The 22,305-nt window shown below is 38.8% G+C and overlaps 1 protein-coding gene and 2 non-coding genes across 3 annotated transcripts; 2 read left to right on the top strand and 1 right to left on the bottom strand.

Moving 5' to 3' along the window:
• The first annotated feature begins 8,588 nt into the window (after nt 1-8,588).
• LOC117386730 (U1 spliceosomal RNA) lies at nt 8,589-8,752 on the top strand. Its single transcript, XR_004542707.1, has one exon. It is a non-coding gene; the product is annotated as a U1 spliceosomal RNA (small nuclear RNA).
• A 1,166-nt stretch (nt 8,753-9,918) lies between these two features.
• Nucleotides 9,919-10,082, top strand: LOC117386731 (U1 spliceosomal RNA). Its single transcript, XR_004542708.1, has one exon. It is a non-coding gene; the product is annotated as a U1 spliceosomal RNA (small nuclear RNA).
• A 2,784-nt stretch (nt 10,083-12,866) lies between these two features.
• Nucleotides 12,867-18,863, bottom strand: tmem88b (transmembrane protein 88 b). The gene is made up of 3 exons (XM_033983807.2): nt 18,790-18,863; nt 15,885-16,247; nt 12,867-13,145 (listed from the first exon to the last, which is right to left on the bottom strand). Exons 2-3 carry the CDS (start codon nt 16,242-16,244, stop codon nt 12,867-12,869), a joined length of 639 nt encoding a protein of 212 aa, XP_033839698.2. The 5' UTR covers nt 16,245-16,247; nt 18,790-18,863.
• Between the last annotated feature and the right edge of the window lie 3,442 nt (nt 18,864-22,305).

The following is a 22,305-nucleotide window of genomic DNA, read 5'->3' as shown; positions in this document are numbered from 1 at the left end:
ACCTCATTCTAATTTAAACTATTAAAGTTAGATAACATATCTATACAAATGTAATTGAATCTAATAATAGGATATGATAAGAATGAGAATGACTGCTCTGACCTGTGAGCAGTGTGTGTCAAAAATGTAGATTTGATTTTTTTGGCCATTTCACCCAGCCGTCCTTAAAATACATAATTAAATCAAATATGCTATTTGTGTGATAATGAAAACAAAAACTAAAAGCAAACTAATGACCAAGACTAAAGGTTGGTGTGGGTATAGGCTATGTCGCAAATCGCCAAATGCACACTTTGTCAGGTGCATTGAATGTCACTTACGTACCTTCTAGCTTGACAAGGCCTGTCCCATTTCATGCACCCGAAGAATGTGGCCGAAAATGTGCAAAATCTGCAACGACGACACCTTGACTCTTCTTCTATTAAATAATAAATAATTAAAAATAACGTACACAACATAAGCGCACAGACAGTGGTTGAAGTACGCTCCGTGGTGTAGGCCTGTCCCATTTTTGCACGATGGCGACTACCCTTCGTCGGCTACCCTTCGTCGGCCATGTACTTCGAATGGTACTTCAAACGGTGCTTAGAAGTGTGCATTTGTCAAATTTTCCAAAATGCCCTTAAATGCACCATTCGAAGTGTGTATCGAAGGGCACTTACGTAACTTCCGGCGTGACAAGGCCTGTCCCGTTTCAATGCAGCCGACGAATGCACCTGACAAATGTGCCTCGCGTTTCCAGCGTTTCCATGGAGCTCAGCCATAACCGAAGTGTGCATCCATGCACACTTTATGCACTGCTATATCCCATCATGCACCGCATCGTGCCATATAAAAAAGTGAAAAAATTTAGTACGCTATGCAATACACATTCAAAAAAATTTTTGGTTTATTTGACAGGGACAGTGTATATTAATCAACAATTCTCTAAATTTAGCCAGAAAGGCTATTTTTTGTCTGTAGTCCCTGGACAGATGGTGAAGCAGTCACCCTGGAATGTAACGATAAACATTATACAATATATTTACAACAGTGCAAAATATAATCAACAGTTCAGGTGAACTAGTGAATACACTCAAATAATAAAAGCCATTGCACCCACTATACATGACACACACACTCAGAAGAACATACACTGTACATGACACACATTACAGTAGAGCACACAGCAGCACAAACTAGTGGTCATAGGTTTGATGGGTTATTAGTCAGTTCTTTACATGTTTTTTTAACAGATCGTATGTGGGACTGTCTGTAATGTTACTAGGTACTAAGTTCCAATCCTGAGAGGCTCTAATGGAAAAGGCACTTTGGCTGAACGTGCTTTTCCTCAGGGGAACTATGCAGTCCCCACAGACTGCACCCCGAGTGAGGCGGAGTGTGGTGAGAGAGTGGAGGAGATGACTGGCCATGGACAACACACTTCCTTTGCCTAGGTCAAATAAAGATTTGAATACTTGATGAGGTTTTCCCAGTTTAACAGATAGTGTTTGTGCAGGATATTGCAGTGATGATATCTTAAAGGTTTTTTGTCCAGTATTTTTATTGCCTGTTTGTAAGTGGTTCTATGGGTTTTGTTTGCTTGTGACCAAGTGGTTAAGCAGTACATGATGTGAGATAGACCGTTGAATGCATGAACATTTTTGCCACCTGTAAGGAAGTTTGAGATATTGTATTTTATGCGATTTATTACTTTTCTAATTTGTAGTTTGAAGGTGAGTTTTGAGTCTAGTGTTATGCCAAGATATTTTTATTTCTGAGACAGTTTGAAGTTTTTCACCAGCCACTAGAATATCTACAAGAGTAAAGGTGGTGGATTTGGAGAAGAACATTGAGACTGCTTTACTTGTGTTGAGTTTTAGGTGGCACTTTTCCAGATATTTGGAGATATGAGTCATGGACTGAGATAGTTTTTCTGCCACTTGTCTTGGATTTTTGCCATGTGTGTAAAGTAGTCTGCGTACATCTGGATTTGGACATTGGGGCATACTGATGGGAAGTCATTTATGCAGATCGAGACGAGCAATGGACCCATAATGGAACCTTGTGGAACACCTGTTGCTAGAGGGAGAGGAGTGGAGTGGCAACCATTGATTTTGATGAACTGTGGACGATTTGTTAGGTATGACTCCAACCATTTTATTGCATCAGATGAGAAGTTAAAACTGTTGAGTTTTGACAGCAAAATTTTGTGATTTACAGTATCATAAGCTTTCTTCAAATCCAAGAACACAGCACCAACCAAGCCACCTTTGTCCAGTAGATATTTGATATTTTCAATGAGTTAGCAGTTAGCAGTTTCAGTGGAATGGTGAGCTCTGAATCCAAATTGCAGCGGGTGAAGTGTGAATGAGCTGGTGTTAAGATGAGAGATTATTTGTTAAGATATAACTTTTTCTTTGACACTGTTGGTAAAATACTGAGTTGCACATAGATAGATGATCTCCTTTTGTAGATGAGAATTACAACTGCTGATTTCCACACACTTGGAAAAACAGTCTCAGAGATAGAATGATTGAGAATTTTGGTTATTGGACTAATGAGAGTTTGACTGAGGTCTTTGAGCGTAAATGTGCCCATGCCAAATATGTCTTTAGTTCTGTATTGTTTGAGAGATTTTATCATCAGAGCAACCTGGGTTTCACTAACACTGCATATCCTGAAAGGTGGCTCTCAGAAGCTAGTACAGGTGAAGTGTCTATATTGCTAGTTGGGAATGACTGGGCAATAGAAGACAGATTCATAGAAAAAAGTATTGAAAGCCTCTGCAATTTTTTGTGAGTCAGTGGTCAGCTCATTATTTATTTAAATTTCTAAGAGCTTTTTCGTTTTTGTGTCATGTCCCACAAGCTTTTTTAGATGTTGCCAGATTGCTTTAGAATTTCCTTTTTGCATTCTCAATTATTGTAAAAAAAAAAAAAAAAAAAAAAATTGGCTTTAGTTTTTCATAAGGTTTTCACTACTCTATTTCTTAATGTTGTATAAAGATTTTGCGCACTCAATGACTTGCTTTTATTTGCATTTTTTAACACAAGATCCCTCTCCTTCATTAATTTCAGTATGTCAGAGTTCATCCAAGGTAATACATTTTTATTGTGTTTGAAGTCAGTTTTGCAGGTAAAGCTTTTAGTTAAATTGTCAATTGTTATTGAGAAAATTTCACTGTCCTTTTCACAACTTCCTATTAGTATATGTTCCCAGTCAATTTCTTGTACTGCATTTTTAAAAGCTTCCTGTTTGTTTTTAGGTATCTTAAAGGATTTGTTTTGTTTGTGGGGAGAGCAAAATCTTGTTTTTGAAAGCTTTCTGGACACAAGGATTAAGTTGTGACCAGAGATTCCAGCTATCATGTTGTATGTTTTAGTTATTCTCTCAGGTCTGTTTGTAAATAACATGTCGATCTGGGTACTGCTCGATGTTGTGATTTTTGTGGGACCCTTGATCATTTGTTCTAACTCAAACTTATGAGCTATTCTTTTGAGATGTTTTCTACAAGGTTTTTCCTCCCAATTTATGTTGAAATCACCAACAATTATAATCTCTTTGTTTGTTACATTCTTTCAGTAAAGATTCAAATTTATCATAGAAACTACTATCCAATGAGGGGGGCCGATATAATACGATTAGTGTAAATGACATTTGAGGAGAGAGCGCAATGTTTACACTGAGGCATTCTAGTTCATAATTGCTCAAATCCTGGATTTCATGGTACTGAATATTGTCTCTGATATAGATCATAACGCCCCCACCCTTGGCCCCTTTTCTGTCTTTCCTGAACATATTATAGCCTGGAATGTTCAGTGCTGCAGAAGGTGAATACTGAGAAAGCCAGGTCTCAGACAAGCAGAGGTAGTCCAGGTTAGAGTTGACTAGGAGATGCTGTATTTGCTCTGTTTTTGACAAGACGCTCCTTATGTTTAAATGTCCGCCTAAAAGACCCCTGGCTTAGGATCCCAAACAATTTTAGAGTGATTGACAGTTTGAAAGAATCTCCATTTCCTGTTTTTTATTATCGCGGATTATACTGGTTTACGTCACCTACAACAGTGCGACATGAAACTGTTGCTATGTGAAACTGTTAAATCTGAATGAAGATATGTACAGACTGTGTCTTTGATGATTAAAAAACATTACATTATAGTACATTCTTCTGGGCTGATTTAGGGAAACAGAAGTTTCATTGAATAAAGGAATGTGCAGTTATTCCCAGACAATAATAATAATAATAATAATAATAATAATAATAATAATAATAATAATAATAATAATAATAATAATAATAAAACAATATTTGTATCATTAGAAATATTATTGCAATAATAAGAATAATGTAAGAATGTTCATTTCTGGTGTAAGCGTCACAGAGGATCAAGAGTCTGAAACATAAAGTCAGAAGGGTTTAATGAGTTCCACACAGGTGGAAGCAACGGACTCTCCGGAAAAGATTGGTGAAGAGCCCTGAGATGTGCTTGTTGACAGCTTTTATTATCCCCCAATGTGTGTGTGGGTGTGGGCGTGTGTGTGGGTATGAGGAGAGTCCTTCTTCTAATCCGCACCGTGTCTCCATAAGGCCCACGCTAGTCTGCACAACATTTACCTTAGCATTAGTAAATCAAGATACCAATTTGATGTAGTGGTATTAAAGTGGTTTAGCCACAGATCAAATTAAACCTGGCCGAAATACCGAATCGTTCAAGTGCAATGTCCCACTTTATGTACATCTAATCAGTGTTCTCTGGTTTACAGACTATGAATGTAAAGCTTATCTTGGTTGCCGCCGTCTCTGTTATTAGTAAAGTTTTGTTAAAGTTATATAGTAGCTACAATTGGGAAACAATCACCTATAACCTTATAGTTGCCCATTGAGATTCAAAGGGAAAGATTATTTCCTTACTTCATTCAATCTAAAAAGAATAAACGGCTGCAACGACTACACCTTGACTCTTCTTCTATTAAATAATAAATAATTAAAAATAACATGCATAACGTAAGCTTACAAACAGCGGCTGTAGTAGACTCCATGGTGTAGGCCTGTTCCATTTTAGCAAGATGGTGGCTACACTGAGGAGTACACATTTTTGCCCGGGTACTTCAAATGGTACTTTGATGGGTACTTCGAAGGGTACTTCAAACGGTGCCTTTGGTAAATTGAAACACGGTCCATAGTGAAGAGCCATTGGCCGTGTCTCAAATCACCAAAATGCCCTTAAAATGCACCGTTTGAAGTGTGTATCAAAGGGCATTACTTAACTTCCGGTGTGACAAGGGCTGTCCCATTTTAATGCACCCAATGAATACGCTAGACATGTGCCCTGCGGTTCCAGCGTTTCCACAGAGATCGGCCATAGCCGAAGCATGCATCCGTGCGCTACTATATCCCATCATGCACCGCGCCTACGCAAAAAAAGAAGAAAATGTATCCGCTACGTGATACACATTCAAATATTCGTACTGGTTTACATCACCTACAATAGTGCAACATGAAACTATTAAATTTGAATAAAGGTAGGTACAGGCCGTGTGTTTGATGATTAAAAACCTTTCCAGCACTGGCACACTCAGGTGTATTTTGCACCTGTAGTAGTGGAGGACTGTGTTCTCGTACTCTTTGGTGGTTAAATTCGTGTATCAGAAATAGTATTAGCAGAAATGTATTAAATAGTTTTTGCTCAAGTAGTAAATTTGACCACAAATGTTAACTTGCCTTATTTTTCTGCAGGCAGACCCTAAAAAATGCTGATGCTACTGTATAGTACTTGCCCAACACATTATCGTGCTAATGTAGAACCTCTTTAGCTAACGTCAAAGAAGCTATAGCTCACATACCCTGCAATTTCAGCTAATATTTGGTGCCAATAGGGCAATGTTTATTCTAATAGAATATATTAATGAACTCTTCACATTGCATTGTTCTATGTGATGATGAAAAGCAGTATTTTAAAATGCGCTATAAGAGATGTGAAAAACTGAATTGATTCATTTTGAATGGTTAAACAGAGGAGTTTTATAGTAACACTTAAATGCCCATGATTACTAGTGAATATTGTGATTAGGCTTTAATTGGATGTAATAAGACTACTTACAGGCTGGTTTTGGCCTAGAATGTCTCATAATGTTTGAACCTTTTTCATACAGAGCGGTCTTGTAGTTATTTGAAGGATAGGTAACAGTTGCACAACACAGTTGGATTGGTTGTGCAATAAGTTAACAGTATTTTAAGGAAATAAATGCAATTTTTGTTCCAACACTGACTTTAAATATCTGTAAATATCTACCTAATGTCGGTATCAGAACTGAAAAGTTGGACTAGTGGATCCCTAGTCTAAATGAGTGGTTTGTGGTTTTAAGATGAAGATAAAGGTGGACGGCAGACTGTATACCCGAGTTTGAATGTCTTTGTCTTCTGTGCTTTCTTTTGTGTAGTTGTTGGTTGGTTTCCCTGATGTACTTTTCAATGCAGCCTTCTGTGGTACAGTGAATAGTAATAGTGTTGTATATTGTATATTGAGTATGTTAAGGTCCGACTGAATAGGTTGAGGTATCATGCATCAATGAATTACAGCAGTAGTTAAACAAACTAGGGATACACTGACACCACTTTTTCCAAAACAAAAACGAGTACAAGTATGAGTACCTCGAGTACGAGTACTTCGAGTGCGAGTACTTGGAGTATGAGTACTTTGAGTATTCGCCGTTACAGCGTACAGATACCAGACATTATTTTTACAGAGGTTTGATTATAGTGGTAAATCTAATCAGTTTCACAGAATTTTTATACTATAGACTACTTTTGATCTTAGAATACTTATTTGAGATTCTCTTTTTAAATAGGTATGATTCCAATATAATTTATTTGGATAAGCACCTGACTTTAAAATATACCATTTCGTCTTTGCAGACTGCGTGCCATGCTAACTGCTAACGGGCCACTTTTAGCAGTCAGTTTTACTTACTTTTACCATGGCTACACTTTCACGAATATGGACATGCTGTACCTCTTTTAAAAGCTCTCTCTGAATCACCTCTATTCAGTCACTATATTTGTTTGTCAATTACAATGAGTTACAATGCATGTACAAGCAAATAATCACCAGCGCCACTTGGCAACATTAATATGCTACTATCATAAACACAAGTGCTGCACTCATATGCTTTGTGAACTATAAAAACATTTAAGAGTCCTAAACATTGTTATAGCTCATGTGACATTCAAATATGATTAAAGTTGAGCTTAATGTGCAGAAAAGTGAATGCGCTTTTTTATGGTCACCTTTGTGCACTGCTCAGCGCACTATTCAGCTGAGAGATGAGTTGTGAGTGTCAAATAAGACGCAGCAGAGTAACAGTGGTATCGGCAGCCCGTTGATGAGTACAAGTACTGGCACATGGTTTCTTTCTGATACCCAAGACTGGTATCAGTATTTGTCCATTCCTAATACAAACTATTTACTGTATCCTAGCAACAATATCATTAAGAGCCATGAGCTGCAACAAATAAATAACAGAATGAGCCGCAAATAAATTGCCATAGAATTCACTTTGAAACTTGGGTGTGTATTGGGTGTGTAATGAAACTTTTACAGTTCAAATTTTATTGTATTCCTCTTTTACAAACAAATTGTACACGTGATACCGGCTTTCATATGTTGATAGAGTACCATTTAGGCCTGTCACCATAATTACTATATTTCCACTTGGCGTAGTTAAATAAAATACACATTATTTACTTTTTACTGGGTGGATTTACATGTTTACACTGTATGCACTTATATTTGTCAAAATAGTGTATTTTTGACATATTTCTTTTCGCTACAAACATAAAAGTACTTGGAACAGAACATTTCGTAAATACCATTTGGATTTGTAATCACAGGGAAGTCTGGGAGTCCCTGCTTAGACTGCTGCTCCCGCGACCCAGTTCCAGATAAGCGGAAGAAAATGGATGGATTTGTAATTACAAATGGTCAGTTCAGTTCTTATTGTTAATATCAAAGTAATGTTTATTTTCACTGTCCCCATCTTCATCTACTCTCTTATGTTACTATTGTATTATGAGGAGAAGGGAGCAGTATTAGATAGCAGGAGAGTTTGAGATGGTCTGGTGTGGCTATAGTGCGGATCCGTTGTTCTCCTCGTTATTTCCTTGGGGTGGAGTTAGAGGACGGACATCCTGTCTTTGTCTGCTCAGAATGAATAAAGTAAAGGTTGTGGTCCTCAGGCTTGTTCTGAAGCCTCTCTTTCTTCACTATGAATGTTTGAATTATCTGTTCTGATGTGGAACCAAAAGCACCTGTAACTTTTAAACACTTTTAACATACGGATAACCTCCAACAGGAAGTAGCCTTAGCGACAGCACGCTGGGTAGCAAAGCATCATGGGTAATGCTGTGCTGCTACCATTTCGTAATAATTTCTTAATAATGTCCACAAAAGCATTGTTTTGCATGGTAGTACTGTGCAGTAGTGCATGCAGAAACTCTAAATGTCTGTAGTGTACTGTATATAGGACAAAGTGGAAGACATGTGCTCCACTCTGACTGAGGGCAGCATGTCTCTGCATGACTGTATGTGCCGGCGTCTGTACAACTCATACTTACCTGGCAGGGGAGATACCATGATCATGAAGGTGGTTCACCCAGGGTGAGGCTCAGCCATTGCACTCCGGTTGTGCTGACCCCTGCGAATTCCCCAAATGTGGGAATCTCGACTGCATAATTTGTGGTAGTGGGGGACTGCGTTCGCGCTCTCCCCTGATAATGTGTAAACGGAAACCTATATAGATAAGTTAATTAAGATTATTACATTCACCGCTCCCAGTTAACATCACAACAAGAATAGTATCCTTTCAATGCTTTTTCAAATAACGTTGAGATCTCCACGTAACACACGAAGGTAAAATTATATATTATCTTTAATTTCATGTACGTAATATGGATTTATAATGAGGACAGGTCATGTTTGCCGGTAGTGTAGTGGTTTAAAGCGAGCACAAATGAGGTCGTTACCACCTTGATATTGCACATTCGCTTCATGTGAGCTTTGTGAAATGGGGAGTCTCCATTATGAACTTTATTTATATGAGCTGTAGCGAATGACCTTTGAAATACCTTTTATTTTTAGATTTGATGACCTTTGACAGTGGAGGACTGGTTGGCTACAAATGGACCTATTGGCATGAAAAATGAAAATGAGACATGATTAATTGCATCATCTCTGGTCGTGGAAGACTAATTCCTGTTGGCTGGTAAGTGCTTAAGCGCTTTCAATTACACATGCAGTAATGAGCCTTTACCACCAGATGGCGCCACTGTTTAAACGATTTTGAGTGAAAATAAGTTCAAATGTTTTTAGTATAATCTTAAACAGTATATATTTAACTATACAGATACAAGACGCCATAATGCATAAATGTATTTTTATACTAGTATTTCTATTCTAGTAAGCACATACGGGGGAATGTTTCATACTGGTTGTTTCTAGTGGGACCGAGTTGGGGGAGGGACTTCCTGTCTTTGTCTGCTTTTACAGAATGAATAAAGTAAAGATTGTGGTCCTCAGGCTTGTTCTGAAGCCTCTCTTTTCACTCTTCTCTGTGAAAACTTGGATTGTCTGTTCTCATGTAGAACCAAACACAGCTGTTTCACTTAACACACGGATAACTCCCAACAGGAAGTAGCCTTATCAACGGCACACAGGCTAGCAAAGCCTCATGGGTAATGCTGTGCTGTTAACATTTCTGAATCAAGTCTAAATAATGTCCACATTGAAGGCGCTTGTGTCCTACAGTCCCACAGAGCAGTGGTTGTATTGTCCTTTCGTGTCAGTGTAGTGTGTAGGTCAAAGTGGAGGACATGTGCTCCACTCTGACTGAGGGCAGCATGTTTCTGCATGACCCTATGTGCCGGCGCCTGAGCAACTCATACTTACCTGGCAGGGGAGACACCATGATCATGAAGGTGGTTCACCCAGGGCGAGGCTCAGCCATTGCACTCCGGTTGTGCTGACCCCTGCGAATTCCCCAAATGTGGGAATCTCGACTGCATAATTTCTGGTAGTGGGGGACTGCGTTCGCGCTCTCCCCTGATCTTGAGGTTCAAGCAATCTTACTGATTAACTAGTAATAATCTAAGTCTTTTTTATGTGTTGTGTCTGAAATCCTATTGTTTACGTTAAAAGCTATGCGACGGCATAAGTGGATACGTAAAGTCTGTCAACTTCACCCATGTTGAGTGCACAGGGTCAGTGCACATGCCTTACTTTAATGATTCACTGTCGGCCACATTGTCATTGTAAATGAGAAAGTATTTTAAATGACTTACCTAGTAAAATATTATAATAGAGTTTATAGGGAGGCATACAGCAACTGTTCCCACAACTGATGACACCAATCTAAATGCGTTCCTCTTGCTACTATTCACAAAAAAGGCCCTGATATGACCGGTGAGCCTCAGCATAGGCCAGGGGAAGGGCTTTCATGTTTCAAATAAACTTTAACTGCAGCTTTAAGTATTGGGACTAAAATGGCAACCAAATTACTCATCCAGAGGCTAATCTGTGTATTGGTAGTGCATTAAAAAATGTTCTTCTGTCCTTTAGGGAGCTGCAGTCTTCTACCTGAAGACAGACACAACTGGTATTTCCTCTGCTTTGGTTGGCACCATTCGGCAGAGGAATCCTCCTGCCAGGCCTACATCTCTCACCAAGGGCTCTCAATCCATCCTCTTTCATCCAGGGGAAGGATTGGGTGGACTATGATGAGAAAGATGACTGTCGTCGTTACAAAGAGGGCACCGCTTCCCTGTTCTCCACGAGATGATTTTGAGATTTCCTGCTGGACCAGACACACCTCTCGCATCCACCCACTTTGCCGGCTGAGGATTTCACGTCAGTGGAGGCAACGCGGACTAGGCAAAAGAGCCACTCTCTTTGGGGTTACGTTAAGGTGTCTTTAGTTCTAAATCTCCAGTCACATATAGAGTAATATTTTATTCCTGTGTTACTCTTGATCATGCGTTGGACAAAGACTAGTTCCCCTGTCCATAGACTTGCATGGCCCCTAACACAAGCTGGTCTTCTGCTGTTTACCAGTGGAGTCAAGCTGCTCTTAACATTCAATCATTCAAAGATCATCAAAGATCATAAATTATGAAACTAAACTCTGTTTTTAAGGATTATTGAGATAATTGAAGGGATTTGTATAATAAAACAACATTTGTCAAACATGGTTTTGTATTTGGCTAGAATTTGCTGAATGAGAAATTCCGAATTTGGGGCTTTTGTTTTCAACTAAGAAGTTGATAATGCATAATTATACATTTATAGTATGTATAATTATCTTAATTATAATATAATTATCTTATTATATCAACAAAATGGATCCCTTTTGTACATTTAGCGGTCACTGGCTGCACAGATGTCAGCGTTTTTCACTCCACTGAACAGCACGGACCCTGGGCTCTTTCAGAGAACTGTTGTTATGGAGGTATATATCTCTATAGGAGGCCCTGGCTCTGTTTTAAATATGTGACTGGAGCTTTAGAACAACTAAAAACACACAATTCAAAGAGATATTTGATCCCTGTGTTAGTTCTAATCCTGTATTAGACAAAGCCTACTTGCCCATAGACTTACATGGCCCTGAACATGAGCTGGTCTTCTGCTGATTACCTGCAAAGTCAGCTGGCTCTGAACATTCAATCATTTCATCAAACATTCATTCTGAAGCTAAGCTGTTCTGAATGACTTTTTTGAAGAAATTTGAATCAAAAAGAGTCTTTTTTTTAAATCAATGTGGAATTGTGAAGAAAAACACTAACTGGCTGTACGTAAATACTGCCTTTTGCATGATAAATCCAAAATCAAGGAAATATTCATGTAAATGTCCTATGAGATGTATATTTCATATAAGTTGGCAGTCTAGAGTTTGAATGAAGTTAATATGAAAAAATTTGGAAAAAGGAGCTCACATTCTTTGTCTGTGAATATGTGCTTTTAATACCTGAGCCAGTGTACAAGCTCTAGGTGTTAAACTAGCATTATCATGATTTGGAGCAGGCAATATATTTTTATGGAGTTTATGACAATTATTATAAATGATCATAATGTTACAAATGTGAAAGTACAGTTTTCCACGTTTTCTTTTTATTATAACCTGTATACCAGGGCATGTGCGGATATAAAATTCACATTATTATTGAAAACTTGCTGTATAGCCCATCTCTAAACACAACAAAATAAACTGGATAGAAAGATAATAAACTGTAATTATTATCACATATTTTTGGCTTGCTCCAAATTAAAATTGGATTGGAGTGAGATCCATGCAAGGTTAAACTTAGTTTTTGGAGTGAACATGCCATTCAACTTTGAAACTGTATTTAGGTAGGGTTGCTCTTTTGGAATGGATAAGTGATAAAAAGCTCTTGCAAGCCCTCCTGTCGGCAAGTAAAAACAGCATCACCAAAAAATGGCAAAATTCTGCTCTGCCTTCAGTGGATGGCTGCCTTCAGCAGATGGCTGGACTGATATAGTATCTGAAATATTTAGGATGGAAAAGCTAACTTATACAATAAACATTCAGAGGAACAATAATGAATAATAATGCTGTTTCATTTGAACTGGAAGGAATGTGTCTGTACAATGTGTGTTCTTCCCAAAATAAAAAAAAAGAAAGATGATTAACTGCATAAATTGCAACGGGTAAATTGGTTGGGGTACCTTTTGAAAAAGCAAGTTTACAATATCAATGTCAAATAGAAACGATTGTATTTCAACTACATATTCTTCAAAATTAATATTCCAAATTCATCTGAACTCGTGTAGGTATACATTTTTTTGCCATGTAACCTCAGACCAGTTTGTGGTGTTTCACACCCACACTTTAGCCTTAGCGGCCTGGGGCCCCGGGCGACCCCCACAGCAGGGGCCCAAGCCATAGTGGTGAGCAGCGGGTAGGTTCTTGTAGACGGCGCGGCTGTAGGGGATGAAGCAGAGCCCCAGCTGGAGGTGTCGTGCCAGGCGGCAGTATGCAGCCAGGGCCAGCACCAGGAGAGGGGTCATGAGGAGGAAGCCCACCACCAGAAGAGCCACACAGCCCCCATCTGTGATCAACTCCGAGCAGTATGGGGCCGAGTCGTGGGGTCGCACCTGAGGACAGCAAACACACATGTGAGGTATCTGTGTAAACCCTCCAGGTCTGATCCATAGCAAAAGATGAAGTTTAAATCTATCAACTGGACAAATTGTTGTAAGAGTGAAAATGTTTCGCTGCGTAAAAGAAGCCAGGTGGATGCAGAGATCTGCGTGTATTGGGTGTGTAATTTTACTGTTGTTTTGCATTCTAAACATGATGAAACTGGATGCTGTTCCTGATCGGTAAGTGTGGTTGTGTAACATATGGGTACATGGGTGACACTGGGGTGGCATCGACCTATCAGATGCACTCATAGGCTATTACGATGTTTTACACAAAACAAAGAAATGGTACAAGACATTTTTACCATTTTGTGAACATTGCCATTGTGAATGCCTTCAATCTCTATAAAGGACACTGTAGATCAAAGGGGAAAATCCCTATGCACCAAAAGGATACACCAAAAGGCCTTTAGAGAAACTCTTGTCTTGAAGCTGGCAGAGGCAGGAGCCATTAGAACACAGCAAGAAGAAGGAAGCACGGAGAAGTATAATCTTCTTGTGTACATCAACCCGGGCAGTGAGGAGACACACACACACAGGGCAGGATGAAGTGCAAGAAGTGACATGCCAAAACTCCAGTGAAATGTTTAAGCCACAATATACCCCTGTGCTTTTAGCAACAAAGAGACAGCTATAATGTCTGGCACACAGAAGACCAGCCATAATCATGTACAGTGTGTTTTCAGTTTTCAGTATGTTCACATTTTGAAGTGTGTGTGTTTGTTCACTGTTTGCAGTGTGTGGTTTGTAAATATATATTTATTTTGACCCATACCACTTGTTTTGACTATATTTTACATACAAATATACATTTTATATTGGGTTTTGATATGCTATATAAATTTACATCAGTAATAGAGCAGCTAGGTGTGCAGATACAGATCCCTCTAAGTATAAGCTTTCAGTAGAGCCCTCATTGATGTCTGTGGGTTGAAGCATTCAAAAGTTATTGCATTTTTTCCAAATGTTCTCCAAATGTCTCCATTTGGATAGGTTTGGAGAGGTTTGGATAAATTTGGATACATCAAAAGTCCCTGGATTTACTAATGATAAAATGAGTGTAAAAATCTAATTTTTTATAGATATTGTCCTCAAATTTGAAATGTGAGTGGTCAACAATATTTTCAGTTGACATATAGTGTATTTTATGTCTCCAGCTACCTACTGCAGCTTTCTACACCTTCATTTTAACAAAAATAAAAAATAAAAATGTAGAAGAGGATGAGAAACAAACAAAAAAAAAAAAAAAATTATGTGTGTTCCAAAGTGTATACATGCTTACTAGACATACTTACAATGATTCTGACACCTGTGAGTAAAACAATAGAATGTTACCTTTACAAAGACTCCAAACTTGTGTGTATACTACTGAGGGTGCAAAAATGGCTATCATTTTAATTTAGAGAGGTCAGAACAAAGGCAATTTCACTAAAAATGACCCGGAATTCTAAGGGGTTAATGGAAATACAATAATGGTGGTGGTGGTGTTCTATCACTTTATCAGCTTTAAATAGTCTTCCTAACTCTGTGCCCAACGTGAAATCTCTGGCACAGAACAAATATATCTATCATTTAATGTCCGCCTCACTTGAAGCTGGGGCCAGGGAGGTCTGGGTACAGGGCATGCTTTGTGCCCTGCCTGTTCTCTGGAAAAGGGCAGTCCACATCAGTGATCTCTGGGAATATATGAGGAATGATCTAGGGTTTTATTTCGTTCACTTTAGTTTTCAGGAAAAGACAGCGCAAAATGCAGAACTCCATTAGCTTCTTTCATAACTTTTATGGAGTCACAGATGTATAACAAATTGTATTAAAGATCATTCCTTTTTCAGATTTTTATAGTGAAATGTGAAGGGTTTTGTCAGTTTTACTACAACTCAAAATTGTGGCCATTGCATGAACTTTTCATGATCCTAATATCTGTAAATATAAATCGGCCACAATGATAACACTAATAACTAAACTATTTCTTTGTCTTCTCCGTGCACCTTGATTCATGATTTTCTTGTTATGCATCTAATCTAATTTTTCTGACAAGTGAATCTGTTGGATTGAGTCAGTTCACAGTGCACATTTTAAACCCACTCAGATGCATCCACAATCTCATACATCCCCCATTTCATGAGTTTTCAGGAAACGATGAGACAGCGCGAGTTACAAAGCTCTTCAGAACTTTAGTGGAGTCCTCTGCAGACTGCTTCAAGTTACTCATTTGAAAAGCAGCTTTAGTGCAAAATGCATTGCTCATCCTGAGCCTGATTCTGCAGACTTGAGACCTCTTAAGTCCAGAAGCAGAGACGAAAGCTCCATCAGCAGAGCAAGACATAATCCCTGTGTGAGCTGTGGTCACATGAGGCAGACCACTCACACCTGGGATTATTCAGGTCATAGTGCCCATGTCCACTCACTCTTGAGAGCCAGGCCCAAGATGACAATTCTGTTTTTCACCTAATTGTTGCCGTGGGTGAAATGTATGAGTTTGGAAGAGCTCATTTTGCACATAGTATGCATAAAGTATAATTCAGCTACACTAAATCTAGTTTAACCACACTGTTATAACTATAGGGTTAGCAGTGGAGATTTGCGGCACTAATGGAGACTTAGGAATATGACTCTCTTTAGAAGAGTGTCTGCCCTTTTTATGATGATGATGTCTACTGAAAAGACCCTCTCTCCCAGGCCTGTACTTACTGTGGAGTGGCAGAGGAAGCCAAAGAGCACCATAACCACTGCAGGGGTGAGGATGAAGCCGAACACCAGGGCAGCCAGGCAGGCGTTGATGGCCGCGATGAGCAGGTTCTGAGCTGTGACCAGCACAGAGCAGGCCCAACAATCCAGAGATCCTCTGAGCTCCAATGGGCCCTCGCTTCCTCCGCTGTCTGCTGCAGAGTACGGGGGAGGCACTACCACCCGTGGGCTCTCCCTGTCCACCCCCGCAGGGTGCAGGAGGTGAGGGGGAGTGTGGTGTTGATGGTGGGGGGGCAGCTCCTCGGACAAGTCCACTGCCTGGTGGTGTGCTCCCTTCTCCAGGGTCCCGCTCACACTCATCATGAACTGCACAAAGATGGGTGTGGTTACAAATGTGGGAAGGGCTAGAGTTAGGAAGACACTTAAGTCTTCATTTGACTCATTTCACTTAAACCCACCTTTAGATCCTGCACTAGATTCATGGTAATGAAAACCTAGCTGGAGGATTGTTGTGGAATTGAACCAGAGACCATCTTGCTGTGTGAGGTACTTAACCACTCTACCACACTGAGCTAAAATAATTCACTCAGACATAATTCTGTTGACTGGTTGAAGTAAACATGACATAGTGTGCTGACATTTTTCAGTGATTATTTTCAAACTTGTTTTGAAAAGCATGGGTCTTATCAACAGGTTAGGTGGAGGTCAGTGCTATTGGTCAGGAAACTGTGTGATGACCATCTGCATTTGTCCAACAGGAAGGCCTCTGATCCACACTCTTCATCAGTGGTTTAACTGTGGACTCCTGGGTGTTCCTCTGCGCCTGACTGCATCTCACCCCGACTTTGATCAGTGAAAAAAAAACAAAAAAACTACTGACTTCAAGGGGCAATTTTATGTAAAAAATATGACTTTAGCTTTTAACCATGTTATAATGGTGGTCTTTCATCATTATCATTTTTAGATTGATCCCTGCATGTTTGGTTATGCTGTATTGCCCTGCATTTGAGGCTCATATGCTCATGATCTTTGCTTTACTTGCGCCTCATCTCTCACTGCCCACTATTCTGTATTTAGACATTTTATTTAGACAACAACAAAGACACATACATTTTCAAATCAGTGGACCTGTTTCTATTAAGGCTTTTTAGATCAATGTATTGTGGTTTATGATGAACAAAATATCAAATTATGATCCATTTATAGTATTGTTTTATACTTAATACTCCACACAGCATGTCTGCAAGTATGTCATATGTATGCAAGTATTTCAGTGTCATATATCACTATTGTTTTGAGTCGTCTCCCTGCTTGGTTTACTGATAATTGTATTCACTGAATTCAATCAGCTACAGTACATGTGAATATTGACTATATTGTTTATGCTTAAAGAGTTGTTTTATATGTATTTCTGCACTTTTGTCGGTCATGTTTTTGATGAGGAAAAAACATTATAACAGATTAGAAAATAGCGGAATATGAGCTCTTTAGGTTTGGTCAATACTGCTCACCCCAAATTGCCAATAAAATGACCAAAAATTGGAATGGATCTATTTCCCTCAATAAGTTGTCAGCTGTTGTCATTACAGCTCATCCTGCAGTGAAATTAAGTAGTCCAGATTCAAACTAAGTTGTCTTTTTGTTTCCTCTGCAATTTAAGGCTCTTCCATAAAAAGTAGTCTACATTTCATAAATTTGCAATAACACAAAGCATTTAAATCTTTTTTGAATCAGGTGGAATCAAATGCAAAATTAACCACAATGGAACACTGAAGGCATTTCAAGGGACAGTGCTAACTTTGGGTCAGCCCAATGTAGTAGAGCTGTAGTTGAAGAAATTCTTGTTGTACTAAACACAGGTCCCAAAACAATTAAATATCTGTTTGATACATAAATAGTCTCTCATTCTGTGGGTGCCCATGTGTCAGTCCCCCAGTTTGTTAATTCATATGTGTCTTTTTAAACTGACTTCAGAGTTACAAGGGAAAGAAAAAAGTGCAGGCTGTATGTTTACAATCAGTATAATATAAAAAAGAAATTAGTAATTGGCATTATATTGGTTCCAGCATCAGTATCAACCTATATACATATAGATTCCTCCATCAACTGATATTAATACTGATATTTTTTGGGTGCTTCCCCATTCACTATGTGCTCTTTTTAAATAGAGAAATCAGTCAACATGGAAATGGAAGAGTGTTAATGGCTGTATGTTTGCACAAATATGTAACAAATTATTTTATATGCTAGTTAAATATTTAGTTATTTTTACAAAGGTGAATAGTTCAAAGTTAATATATATTTTTGGCCCTTACTATGAATTTTAAATGTGAAATATTCATATTGACAAATATTTGATATTTGACCTACTGCCATGGCCGATAACTGATATTGTTTTGTCTCAAAAGCCTAATCAGCACTCCCTACATGAAATTGCATTCAAAATAATTTCTTTTTACAAATTTCCAGGACAAAATGGTGCCTTAAGTTCATTATGTTGAGTTGCAATTATTCTGAGAAATGGACCCGTGATTGTGACTCCTGTTTAATTTTAAACTTGTCCAAGAGCATTTACATTTGATAGAATCTGAACTGCTAAATGAATCTAGCAATCTCATGCATTTTAGATCATATTTGTAGAAGTCTAGAGAATTAGCAGCTTTTACATAGAATAAGGCCCCATGGAGACATGGGGATATTTAGTTATATTGGGTAAAGAATTGGACCCTTTGTAATTTGCAGTTTCAGTTAGATTTTACTTAAGTTATTTCATGACCATGCTGTTGCCCACTCGCTCACGTGTTCTATCAGACTAGTTGTCCCATATTTCTATTGTCTCAAACAAAGCAGCTGCAACAACTAGTTTCCCCTCCTCTGTTCCCCCAGGAAAATGCCCTGCAGTACTCACAGTGTCTGGGTGCTCCGTAGGGTGCTCCTCTCCCTCCAGGATGGCAAAATGGGTGGCTTCTTGGGTGCTTCTCTGGCTGCTCTTTAAGATTCTCTCTGTATTGGAGATGTTTTGATGATCTGCTATCTATTCGTCAGTGAAATTTTGAAAACTTTTGCTGCGTTTGCTCCGTTCCTAGTTTTGTGGTGAACTATTTGGACTTGCCCCCCCAAAGTTTTAGATGCACTCTCTCCCTCCTCCATCACTTGTCTCTCCACCCACTGACGCTTATCAGCCCCACGTGGTCCTCCTCCTCTTCCACAGCCCATGCATTCCTGCTCTGATCCACAGGCCTGGTGAAGGGGTGAGGGGAGGAGAGGGTGCTAGAGGGGCAGGGGGGGCAGGAGGAGCAGGGGGAACAAGGGTGGAGGGCCTGATAAGTCGTGCTTTGGAGACTCAGTGTGGGGGAGGGCAGCTTAGATACATTGGTATGTGTTCAAACTCAGGGTGAGAGCACAATGGTTCAACTGGAGAACTTGATTTTCAAACTTAACATATTTTGAATAAAGTTTTTTGTAAGTTTTTATAATGTTTATTTTTTCGTTACTCCATGTGTCTATATATATGCCATTTAAGAATAATTTGTTTGTAATATTTCTAAGTATTGATTGTATTTTTGTCTAATCTCTGTATTGCTGTCTCAAGACAGCAGAGGGGCTCTAGGCAAGAGGTGGTTCGAGGCCCCTAATACAAACCATGTTTATCATAACTACATACATTACATACGTTACATTTTCAGACTTGTTAGTGAAGAGAATCCTATTGTAAGATGAGGCCATTTTTTTTTTTTTTAAACTGTTTATTTTCATGGTTTTCACATTAACAAAATAAATACATACATACATACATACATACATACATACATACATACTAATAGTAATACAAATATAGAAAGGAAATATTATATATTTTATTTATATATATATATATATATATATATATATATATATATATATATATATATATATATATATATATATATATATATATATATATATATATATGCATACATACACGTATACATACATATACACACACACAAATATATGTATATATAAATCTCCTCCTCATCTTCCATGGGTGGTCCCATCCCCTCTTTTCCATGCTTGGGACCTCTACCAGAGGCCTGTGAGCTTGAGGGTTCTGCGCAGTATTTTGCTGTTCCTAGTACTTCACTTTTCTGGACTGAGATGTCTGACGTTTTTCCTGAGATCTGCTGTAGCCACTCCTCCAATTTGGGGGTCACTGCCCGGAGTGCTTCGATGACCACGGGCACCACTGATACCTTCACCTTCCAGGCCTTCTTCAGCTCTTCTTTGAGCCCCTGGTATTTCTCTAGTTTATCATGTTCCTTTTTCCTGATGTTCCCATCACTTGGTACAGCAATGTCCACCACAATGGCTTTGCTTTGTTGTTTATCCACCACCACAATGTCCGGTTGGTTCGCCATCACCATTCTGTCAGTCTGTATCTGGAAGTCCCACAGAATCTTGGCTCGATCATTCTCCACTACCTTTGGAGGTGTTTCCCACCTTGATCTTGAGGTTTCCAGTCCATACTCTGCACAGATGTTTCTGTACACTATGCCCGCCACTTGGTTATGCCACTCCATGTATGCTTTCCCTGCCAGCATCTTACACCCTGCAGTTATGTGCTGGATTGTCTCAGGGGTCTCTTTGCACAGCCTACACCTTGGGTCTTGTCTGGTGTGGTAGATCTGGGCCTCTATCGCTCTGGTGCTCAACGCCTGCTCCTGTGCAGCCAGGATTAGTGCCTTGGTGCTTTCTCAAGCCATTGGTAGGATTTCTTGATATCAGCCACTTCAGTTATGTTCCAGTAGTACATCCCGTGCAGGGGCTTGTTCTTCCATGATGGTTCCCCCAGCACCTCTTCCTCTGCACTCCACAGTCGCTGAGAACGTCATCTGTTGGGGCCTTGTCCTTGAAATACTTATACTGGATCTTGGATATATATATATATATATATATATATATATATATATATATATATATATATATATACATACACACACACATATAGTATATATATATATATATATATATATATATATATATATACATACACACACACACCTCCAGTCTCTCTCTCTAAAACCTTCAAATCAGGCGAGAAATCTAGGGGTAATAATGGTCCAAAGTATATCTCCGACATGTTAGTGCCATATGAACCATCTCGCAATTTGAGGACTTCAGGGACCGGCCTCCTGCTGGTGCCCAGAGTCAGGACTAAACATGGGGAATCAGCGTTTCAGTTTTATGCAGCTAAAACTTGGAACAGTCTTCCTGAAGATGTGAGACAGGCCTCTACTTTGACAATATTTAAATCCAGGCTCAAAACGGTTCTGTTTAGCTGTGCATACGACTGAAAGGTTTTTATTCTGCACTCTTCTCCTTTAATGGTAATTTTATGATGACAAAAGAAACATGGACTGATGGACTTTTATTAGACATAGTAAAGTGACAGGAAAGTATCTGAGAAGTGACAGGAAAGTTTGTTGGTCAGAAATAAAAAAAACATCATCAGCGTAGAGTGATATCTTGTGAGAGCTATTATTTGTCTCTATGCCCTTAATCTCTTTGTTCATTCTTATAAATTCAGTGAGTGGCTCGATTATCAAATCAAACAGAAGGGGAGAAAATGGGCACCCTTGTTTGGTGCCTCTTTCCAGCAAGAATGTTTCAGACATTGTTCCGTTCATTAAAAGAGCAGCCTATGGATTTATATAGAACAGTTTAATCCAACTGATAAAGTTTTCCTTAAATGAGAAATCCTTGAGTGTTCTAAATAAATACATCGATTCAACGCTATCAAAGGCTTTCTCCGCATCCAATGTAACGACTTTTCTTGTTTATATGCTACATACTGTAAAATACCGAGCAGTTGCCATACATTGGAGCAGGACTGTCAAGTCTGGATGAAGCCAGTTTAATTGCAAGAAACTAATTTGTGCATTCAGGCGCATTGCTAAAATATTTGATAGAATTTCTGAATCTGTGTTCTGAATTGATAATGACCTGTATGATGCAGGATTTTCAGGATCCTTATTTTCTATAGGTACTAACATAATAATGGATTGCTGCATTGTCATTGACAGTTTCTTCACATCATTTGCATGCTGAAACATTGTTTCAGAAGGAGTGAAAATGTCCACAAAAGTTTTATACACCTCTGCAAGAAAGCCGTCTAGGCCACAAGCTTTTTCATTTTTTAAATGTCTACCCCATTATAGTTGCTCTGCGATCTCTCAAATGGACATTTTGATTTCATTGTTCATACTCAAATTTTCACTACCACGTTACATAGAACTATGACAATCTCCATTATTTTTATTATCTGCCTTTAATACAAACAGTGTACCAGCATCTCCAGCACAGACCACTATTTTGTTTTGGCCCACCAGGTGCATAAAAAGTCAGCATAAACCTTGAACATTTTTGTGTGAATACAACCCCAATT

The sequence above is a fragment of the Periophthalmus magnuspinnatus genome, chromosome 18, assembly GCF_009829125.3.
Source record: "Periophthalmus magnuspinnatus isolate fPerMag1 chromosome 18, fPerMag1.2.pri, whole genome shotgun sequence".
NCBI classification, from domain to species: Eukaryota; Metazoa; Chordata; class Actinopteri; order Gobiiformes; family Gobiidae; genus Periophthalmus; species Periophthalmus magnuspinnatus.
Note: the sequence above shows the minus strand (reverse complement) of the source record. Positions and strands in the feature narration are given on the sequence as shown.

Coding starts and splice junctions, on each gene's coding strand:
- tmem88b (XM_033983807.2), bottom strand. CDS start 16,244: ATGATGAGTGTGAGCGGGACCCTGGAGAAGGGAGCACACCACCAGGCA. Junction 13,146..15,884: donor GCTTCCTCTGCCACTCCACA/GTAAGTACAGGC, acceptor TGCTGTCCTCAG/GTGCGACCCCACGACTCGGC.